The sequence below is a fragment of the Helianthus annuus genome, chromosome 8 (assembly GCF_002127325.2).
Source record: "Helianthus annuus cultivar XRQ/B chromosome 8, HanXRQr2.0-SUNRISE, whole genome shotgun sequence".
Classification (NCBI taxonomy): Eukaryota; Viridiplantae; Streptophyta; class Magnoliopsida; order Asterales; family Asteraceae; genus Helianthus; species Helianthus annuus.
Genome location: NC_035440.2, coordinates 22,242,115 through 22,252,448, shown reverse-complemented (window position 1 = coordinate 22,252,448; position 10,334 = coordinate 22,242,115). Strand labels below are relative to the sequence as shown.

Below are 10,334 nucleotides of genomic sequence, written 5' to 3'. Positions count from 1 at the left end.
ATATCAATCATATCTTTTTTTTGTGTGTGTGTCGTAACCTAACAGATATATTAATTCAATTCAAATAGTTCTCATTTTGATATGATGTAACATAAGGTGAAAAAGATATAGATGAAGAATCAATTGTGAATCCTCTAATGCATACCAACCATATCCTGTTTTTTTTAATTCATTCAAGTCCCATTCATTTAATTGGGGGTGCCACGACCAAATTAAAGAGAGGATGGCCACGGAATAAAAAAAAGAGGAAGAGATTGGGGAGATAAGTTGACATTGTGATTTATAGATGCCTATAAAAACAATGTATATGTGGCTAACTATGAGAATTGAAACCACTACCAATAATACAATTTGAGTGTGATCTCAAGTGTAGCAATTGTTCACAATGCTTCAAATGATGGTTAAACCCTCTCCTACAATGATCGAAACGACTCATTTTCGATCAAGGAACAACTTATGTCCGTTGTCACACCTTAATACCCGCGGTGATCACTGTTTTAGTTCCATTATCAGTAAAACTCCATTGATCATTCCACCAAAACTCCATTATATTGCTAAAACTAAAAGCATCCGAAAATGCCAAAATTCAGATCAGGTATTTTAGTTAGTTTTTTCATTCATTTATATGACTTCTTTCCAATATAGAACTTAATGTGTTTAAGAGCATCGTTTGTAAAATAACATAAAACACATTTTTCACTCTAGTTTCAGGAACATAGCGGTCGAGATCACCTTCTTCAAGAGTCAGGTTTACCAAAATTTCTGGTATCTGTAGAACATCTGCTGAAATTTGTTGCTTCCAATTTTCTACCAACAGGTAATGTACTAATGTTATTTGCTTATGTGATTATTAAAAATGAAGACCTAAAATTTAAGGATAAATGGAAAAATGTGATCTTTCTAAAAACCTTGAAGTAGATCACTAAAAAGTTTCATCCTTACAGTATTTATTTAAGTTCTTTATTTAAATCTTTAAGTTAGTTTAGCTAAATGGATTTCACTGATACTCCCACAATTATTGTTCATTTCAATTTTAATATTTATTTATTGATAATTGACATAGTTTAAAAAAAAATCTGTATACGTGATTAAGTTTTCTGTGTTACCTTATGATATTGAAATAGTAAATAATTAAGTAAGCTCTTTTTTGTGACATTGTATAACTTAATTGAGATTTAAATTTTATTAATTTCCGTTTTGAAAACCATGTTTCTATACTAAAGCAACAATCATTATAACAATTAATAAAAGTCTATATGCCAGAATTGCAATCCAAAAAATAATGTGCTTGTTTATTAAATTATAGAGTAGTATATTAACAAATCCTATCTTTTCATAAGAGGAATAATTAATTAGTATATTTACCTCCAAATATAAGTTTTTCTTCCATCAATATCTTTTCTAGCAGATATCTTTTAAATAATCTTTTAAATACTATAATAATCTAAAGACATGTGATACACATGCATGACATGTATGATACACGATACATGACACATGTAATTAATTAACAACACCTAAAATGTGTTGGCGTTTATACATAAAAAACCAAAAGTCATACCAGTGATTTACTCTCGTACAGTTTAAGAAACTGAATGCGATTCCATTTTCTATCCCTAACCATATAATTTAATAACTTAATTAAAAATCATATTTTTTAAATTGTTTCTCAATTTTTTTATTACATCTTACATCTCATTCATGATATTTTTATCTATTCAACTAAATAATACTTGTTTATTCTTCTTTTTATTATTTTTTTTTCTACCACTCACATCCACCCATTAAAAATAAAAAATAAAAGATATGGGGAATGAATATTCATGTTCCCTCATGTTCCCTCACATTTATGAATGTAGTTGGAAATGGGGATGGGATATGAATGCTCTAAAATACACTTGTAAGCTGTAAGAAATGATTTCTAGGAGTGAATGGATGCTAGTGGACGAAACACATGATCAATGAACAAATATAAGCCTCCCTCTCTCTAGAAGTATCATCAATTTTACAAACAAACTACTGAAATTCTGTCACACGTCGTGACAAGAATTCAGCTGGTATCAGTTTATTTCGTTATGTTATCTGCAAATACCATTCACCCACAAAACACCTTCTCTCCCTTGAACTCAACCTCTCTCCATCACATATTGGTGTTGCAGAATTGAAGCGGCGACCATATATGGCTTATGACAAATCACTAACTCGCAACGTCAAAACCTTAAGCGTTTTGATACCTCCGCCTTGAAATGAGCCTCATGACATCTTGACACACGCATCACCTTAGCACCATCAACGGTGCCATGTGTAGTAACATCGTCGATATTTGGCCTAGGCACCCATGCGCCTTGTTCGTCTTTTTTTTTTCTCTTTTTAATACATATATATGCACATATGTATTGTTTGATGATACACATGTGTATAACTATGCATTTTGTTACATGCACACATGTGCACCGTGTTTGTTTTAATTGGATTTTATGTGCAAATATATCCAACAACACATGCATATGTTCCATAACATCATACTCGTGTTATGGCCTTACGTTTTTAGCTTTTTTTTGTTCAATAAAAGTTAATTAACTTTTTTTTACGATAAATTTGGATTACTAATGGATTACTGAGGTATCATCATGCCATTAAAGGAACCACTCGATCATATCCATCTCCACTAGTCAATAATGCATATACGCTAATTTAGGAGGAAACCCAATAAATCTGCGAAAACCCCCTTGTGGGAATCGAACCCAGAACCTAATGGTCCCCAAGCCTTATCTCACTCCTAAGATGTCACTATGCTATAACGTCATGTAGGCCTGTAAACGAACCGAACGAACACAAACATAGGCATGTTCGTGTTCGTTCATTTAATTTTAACCGAACACGAACACAAACACGAACATATAATCGAACACATTTTTTTGTTCGTGTTCGTTCATTAAGAAATCGGGCATGTTCGTGTTCATTTATGTTCGTTCATTTAAAGCCTAAACGAACATTTCATGAACATAAAGAACACAAACGAACACAAAAAAAATTTACTGAACATATTTGAATAAACATAAATTAACATGATTGAAGAAACAAGTCTAATATATTACATTTCATCCGAAAACACATCCAAATAAGGGTTCATAGATATACTAATTAGTTATATTTATATAACTAGTTAGAAAACCTAATATTTATATAAATATAACTATTTATGTATTTAATAAAATTTAAACGAACATAAACGAACGTAAATAAACGAACATTCACGAACATAAAAGAATGTTCACGAACATAAATGAACGAACACAAGGTATGTTCATGTTCGTTCATTTAATTAAACGAACAAATTTTTTTTCGTGTTCTTTCGTTTATTAAATAAAAGAACATAAACGAACTTCCCGTCGAACAAGTTCATGAACAGTTCATAAACGTTCGGTTCGTTTACAGACCTTCATGGGCAAAAGTTAATTAACTATGTATAACATTTATCAACACATATATATTCTTTTTCAAATCTAACGTGCACCGCTATATGTGTGGGTGCACGCACCGTGCATATGTATCCGCTAGTGACCACCAACACTAAGTCTACTTAGGACTTGCGTGTTGCAACAAACATGCCAAACGAGAAAAAATAGACGTAAAAATATTGAACCACACATGCACGTTGCACCATGTTAACTCAATAAATTTTAAACGAAACGTAAAAACGTTGAACTACACACGCACATTGCGTCATGTTAACTCCCAAAATTTAGAACGAAACGTAAAACGAAAATTTGCGAAAATTGAAAAGTATAGGGGGTCAAAGTTGAAAGTAAAAAAGTTGTAAGGTTAAATTGCAAATAATGAAAAGTTTTGGGTTAAAATTAAAAAACAAATCTTGTGGGGTTAAAATTGCAAAGGATGGATTTTTTGGGTTTAAATTAAAAATATATTAAAAAAACCCAAAAATCTATACTATATAATAAAAGAAACTATATTTGGGACACTTGTCATCACAATAAACCATCTCTTATAGATAATTATAATTTTAGTTTAATTTCTTCTAATTATTATAGATAACCCTCCTACTAAATATTATTTAGTTTAATATCTTATATTATAGATAATGCTCCTACTAAATATTATTAGTTTAATATCTTATGCATAATTATTAGAGTTAATTGCCAAAATCGTCCATGAGGTTTGGGCATGTTTGCCATTTTAGTCCAAAATGATTTTTTGTACCAAATAGCCCCCCCACATTTGTAACTTTTTGTCATTTTCATCCAAATGCCTAACTGGGTTAGAAACAACCGTTTGATGACTTTTTTTTTTAATTTCACAAGTACAGGGCCTGAAATGTAATTTCTTTTTAAACCTAAAACCATCACCCTCTGCTTTCTCTGTCTACAACCTTCAAAAAAACCATCAACTACCACTCACACCGTTACTCACCTCCACCGTGTAATGCTCATAAATAGATATAAAACTAAGATGTATCGACCAGCACCCATCACTATATGCCTTTCAACGAAACCTTTTATGTACCGACCTGTACGTAATGAAATAAATTAAACTGAACATATTAGCTGAACTCATATTATAGTTGGGTAGATCATAAACAAAAAAAAAAAGCTAAATGGGTTTAAACTGTCATCACACTGCAGCTAAATGAAGTGGTTACCGGTTTCAGCCTTTCACGTTTTTGGGATACACGCATACCTCAGACAGAAAATAAACAAGTAAATTCGAAGTAACTAACAGAAACCATGAATCAAATGGAAATTCCAATAATACTAAGACTACCTAGGACATGATTTTCGGTTTGATAAATTTGTAAAATTAGCACATGATGATATTCTGTTTACAAAATATAATGGAGAAGGATAAGAGGAAACAGAGGAAGTAAACATGAAACTAAGAACACTTAGAAGGTGATGTTCACATGTTTCTTATCAATAAGCAAAAAGGATAAATATGTTAAAAATAGGCATATGACTATAATACTCCAGAGCATATAAGTATAATTCGTCAAAACGGAAGTTAAAGATACCATAATAGGCCTATATATAATTCTACAATTATTTAGTTTAATCTCCTTCTCATTTATAATATTATTTATTTGAATTAATTATATTTGAACGTTTTGTTTAGTTTGGTATCAAATAGATTTTACAAAACTTTTTATTATTTAGTACAGATATAAAATTAGATTTATTATAGATATAACTTTTTATTATTAGATATATAAAATTAGATTTACTCAAATCGTACAACACACGGGGTTTTTTTAAGGATATATATATTTTTATTATTTAGTACAGAAAATTACATTTATTCAAACCGTGTAATGCACATATTTTTAAAGATGTAATTTTTTTTATTATTTGGTATATAAAATTACATTTATTAAACCCGTGTTATAAAGGAGGTTTTTTAAAGATGTATTATTTTATTATTTGATAAACAACTGTACATTTATTTATTCAACCCATGCAATACACGTGGTTTTAAAGATATAACTTTTTTATTTAGTATATACAATTACATTTATTCAACCCGTACAATATGATTTATAACTTTTTATTATTTAATATATAAAATTATATTTATTCAACCCGTATAATAAATGAGGTTTTTAAAGATATATTGTTTTATTATTTAGTATATAAAATTTATTTATTTAACTCTGTATAATACACGAGGTTATAACCTAATGAGGTATAAAATAATTCAAAATCATTGCTTAACACCCTATGCATAAAAATGTTGTTAATTAATTGTATATAAATAATTTAAAAATTTTAACTTACTTTAAGGGACTAATTAGTCGAATCAAAATAGATTTCTGGGTATCAACATTTTCTCACATTAGTTTTAGAATATTTCAAGTAGATGGATCAAGCAATGTGTGAGAAAGTACATAATGTCACTATTGCGTTCGTCTTTTTACCTGCTTTCAAAATAAGTCCATGTTTTAATATCGTTATTACCGACGGATTTTATATTTTTGCGACGTATCTAATTAGTTTACAACTTATGGATGCTTGATTTATTAATTATTAATCAACTTGTTGCAGCTCTTATTGGAGGGGTAGCATTTGCCCTCATTAATCCTAGTCCTGGTTGTTTTGCTCATAGATATCAAGTATCCAAGTTCAGCATTATAGGGATATTCCTCATATCAGGTAACAACTTTTATAAATTTAATGTATGTACTTAGCAAATTTGTCTTACTTAAATTCATAAACACAACACATTATACATTTCGGTCAATTTAATATCCACGTCTCCATTCAGTCGTATTCCATGTATGCAAGATCTAAATTAAAGGATTGAATATTGATAATTGTTCTCCTTGATACAGGATTAACGCTGCGTAGCGCAGAAGTTGGTGAGGCTGCTGAAGCATGGCCCGTTGGGCTCTTTGGGCTAGTATGAACCTGAAATCTTATTAGTGTCATTATGATTTATTTATAACGCATACAGCCTCTTAAATCATTTTATTCGAAACATTTACTATTATTATTGTAGTCTAATTAGCTAACAGTTAAAAAAATATTGATTTGTCTTCGAATTAGTGATCGATTTGTTATACACTCTAATATATTATTCATGTCAATGCAGACTTCAATTTTACTGCTTACACCCCTCCTTTCGAAAATTATGGTGCAAGTTCGCTTACAACCGCAAGAATTTGTAACAGGTCTCGCCAGCTGAAAAATGACAAATTGGTGGTATAGTTATATATTGTATTTTCCACATATTTAATATTTTTTCTATGTATCTGAGCATACAGGTCTAGCTCTATATAACTGCATGCCTACAGCAATTTCTAGTGGAGTTGCTCTAACCACAGTTAGTTAATTGCTCAAGCAATCTTTATAAATTATGTAAATAAAAAAAAAGGTTTATTTATGAATTATGACCATTGTATCAAATCCTGTGATGCAGCTTGCTGGAGGAAATCCGGCTTTGGCTCTCGCAATGACCGTGATATCTAGTCTGTTGGGAATTCTGATTGTAAGTTCAATAAAAAACAGTTCTTTTTTTTTTTTTTTTTTTTTCTGGTAGAGCAGATTATAGTTAGAATCCTATAGAACTAGAAGTACTTATCCTGGATTTAATATCTACATTATGTACATTATAATCACTAGCTGTAGCTTTGTAGGTTCCTTTTTCTATATCACGACTAATCGCTGGTGGAGTTGGTGCATCTGTTCCAGCTGATGAGATGTTCAGAAGCCTTATCGGCACGGTTTTGATACCTCTGATTTTAGGGAAGGTAACACGCTACTTATCTTGTTTAACTTGTTCGGATCACTTATCGTGTCATAAGCCTCATAAGTTTAACAGCTATTTTTCTTTCAACAGGTTTTTCGGGAATCTATTAAAGGTGATTTTCCTACTCTACATACTTTCCAGGTTCATAAACTGTTTGATGTTTAGATGAGATATCAGAGTCCCTAGCAAGCATCATCAAAACATATAGTTGATGGTTTTTATTGTTTCCAAAAGATGATTACCACATTCCTCTTCCTCTTTGGTTTGCGTTAGAAGTGACAATTTCAACATGTAAGAACTTAGAGAACTCGACCTTCCCGTACAAGTTTGCCCCCATTTTTTGCATACCCCTAGATTAAGATGTTTAGAAGGACTGCCGTAAAAAAAATCGAAGTGGTGTTTTTCGGCCCCTTACAGCAGCTGTAAAAAGCTGATGACATAAGCATGACATCACTTTTACGGCATTTACGGCTGTTGTAAATGAAGAAAAACAAGTTTTTTTTTTTTTTTTTTTTTTTTTTTTTTTTTTTTTGAAAAAGTTGATTTTTTTTTTTTGATTTTTGGTAAAAAAAAATTTTAAAAAGTCTTTCGTAAGGGGCTAAGTTCTCTAAGTTCTCACAACTCGTATAAATTTTCATTTTACCCTAACCCTATATATATATTATATATATATGATGCATTAAATCTCTTATGTCATATTATTTAGAAAATTAGATTATTATTGAAATAAATGTAACTTCTATAATAATACTAGACATATTAATTAACGTTATTTAAAATGATTAAAAGGTTTGGGTAAAAAGTTCTTTGGGTCAAGCCTTGTCGACCCATCAAAGGCTTTGACCCTCTAGGTAAGCTTACCAACCCGTCCATTTTACCACGGGTACTTATTCTTCGTGTTTTTTTAGTTTTAAACCACATATATTTAGCCTCATATTTTGGCCTATAATATGAAGCAACCCAATTGCCTTTTAACTTTGAAATTATGTTTGTGTAAGATGTGAAAAATTGTACTAGTATGCACACATCTTCGAATACTTTGCATCTTAAACTACATCATTGTATTTGGTTTTTTCTTTACACTTCAAGTTCATATTCTTTGCAGGCATGTCAGATATTATTGACAATAATCGTAAGCACTTATCTACATTGGGTGCGATTTTGCTGAGTCTGGTGAGGATAACTTTGTGGTTGCTAACTTGCTATATGTCGCTGTAGGGGTGTGAACGAGCCAAGCCGCTCGTGAGCTACTCGAGATTGGCTAGCTAAAAGCTCACGTCGAGCCAAGCAAAGCTTAAACGAGCTCGAGCATAAAAATAAGTTTATTTAATAAACAAGCCCGAGGTTCACTTGTCAAGCTTAAGCTAGCTTGCAAATATAAACAAGCTTATTATCTATATAATTTTTTTTATCAATTCAATATATGTTTATATAATAATTATCATTATTACAAAATTATGATACACCTAACTAAATAATATATATATATCTATATATATAATATACACACATGGTTCTTATAAATGTATATAAATTAATTAATGGAAGCTCGAGATTGAAAAACTACTCACGAGCCAAGCTCGGGCCTAATAGTGCTCAGACTCGGCTTGGCTCACTGTGCTTGGTTCATGTCTCTTGCATTAGCTTGGTTTTTATATTTATTTATAGGAAAAATATTATAATAAAAATCCTTCAAATTTTTCTTTAATAGCAACATATTTAACTACCGCCTCTTGTTGCTCATCTTGTACAAATTGGTAAAAAAGTTTTAATGATCAATTTATTCTGCATTTCTGCCATTGCTGTACCTTGAGGAACTGAACCTAACTATTGAGTTTTATATTTGATTATAATCTTATTCAGATCCCTTGGGTACAAGTTAGCAAATCAAGGCCACTGCTTTTAGGGGTTAAACCTGAAGTTGTTCTTGTGGCTGTCTTAATGGGCGCGTATGTTCTTATAAATTTCCTTTGATATTGTCCACATTATTGTTATTTCATATAATTTTACGATTAACTGCAGGATTCTTCACCTTGTGCTGTTGTGTTTCAATGCCATCGCGATACAACTCCTATGTGCTGTATCTGGTGGCAGCAAATCAATATTTGCAAAAGAGGAAAATCATAAGACACTCTTGCTTGTTGCGAGCCAGGTAGCATTCATCGCCTAATAGTTTTTTTTTTTTTTTATTATTACTAGCACCTTTTCGGTTTAGACAAGACGTACTTGATCTGTTTAAGTTATTTGTAGAAAACTGTGTCGGTGCTGGTTGCCGTTGTGGAACAACTTGGTGGTACGTTTGGTGAAGCTGGTTTACTTGTTCTTCCCTGTGTTGCAGCACATATAAGCCAGGTTTATCTTTTATCTATATATGTTTTTAGTTAAATTAAAGGTTATTGAACTAGTGTGTTATGTACTCACAAACATAACTAACATTTGAACATTTTTGTGTAGGTTATCATTGACTCTTTAATAGTAGGCTTTTGGAACAAGAGGAAACAATCACTTGACAATGTGAAGGTCAAGAAGGTCTTGTAACATTTCAATATTGGTGTAAACTGTAACAATGATAAGGGTCCGATAACTTGAAATCTTGAATGACTGACTTATATGTGGATATGTGAGAATGTGGGGTATAACTTTCACTCATTTTGAATTTGAAAGTTTATCTTGATTTTTCATTTAACACGTACATCTTGAGTTGTCACCAACTCATGCAATTTATTAGTTGTCGTATTAATTTTTGTAATCATGGCATTTAATTTCTTAGTTGTTAGTTTGATGATAAATACTAGAATTTTCTATAAATGGATCCTCATGTATTGGTTTTTCTCATTCAATAATGTATCAATTTGCTCTCAAATAGTAGTTTCTCTTTTTTCGCTTATGCGTTGCATGTTATGCAACGAGTTTCACTTTGTTGTGCATAATGAGTATCAAAGCTCGTTAGTATTCCCATGAGACATTGCGTTGAAATAAATCAACATCCTCGCTCTTATGGTGGAGATAGTGAGGCGATGGTTTGTGTCGTGAGTATAAGGGTCTCTCTGTAAGATTAAATATTTTATTTATAT

The 10,334-nt window shown here is 31.1% G+C and overlaps 1 protein-coding gene across 1 annotated transcript; it reads left to right on the top strand.

Annotated features, from left to right (window-relative positions):
* The first annotated feature begins 231 nt into the window (after window positions 1–231).
* On the top strand, window positions 232–10,068 carry LOC110872358 (probable sodium/metabolite cotransporter BASS4, chloroplastic). The gene is made up of 14 exons (XM_022121137.2): window positions 232–595; window positions 706–817; window positions 6,057–6,164; window positions 6,344–6,411; window positions 6,604–6,682; window positions 6,776–6,834; window positions 6,931–6,999; window positions 7,148–7,261; window positions 7,351–7,372; window positions 8,366–8,433; window positions 9,124–9,209; window positions 9,283–9,412; window positions 9,511–9,612; window positions 9,715–10,068. The coding sequence occupies exons 1-14, from the start codon at window positions 386–388 to the stop codon at window positions 9,796–9,798; spliced, it is 1,311 nt and encodes a 436-aa protein (XP_021976829.1). The 5' UTR covers window positions 232–385; the 3' UTR covers window positions 9,799–10,068.
* The last annotated feature ends 266 nt before the right edge of the window (window positions 10,069–10,334 follow it).

What these genes read in the sequence shown, in the direction of transcription:
- LOC110872358 (XM_022121137.2), top strand. Translation starts at nt 386, where the DNA reads ATGCTTCAAATGATGGTTAAACCCTCTCCTACAATGATCGAAACGACT. An exon ending in AGGGATATTCCTCATATCAG is followed by an intron (nt 6,165 to 6,343) that starts GTAACAACTTTT and finishes TCCTTGATACAG; the next exon opens with GATTAACGCTGCGTAGCGCA. An exon ending in GTGCGATTTTGCTGAGTCTG is followed by an intron (nt 8,434 to 9,123) that starts GTGAGGATAACT and finishes AATCTTATTCAG; the next exon opens with ATCCCTTGGGTACAAGTTAG.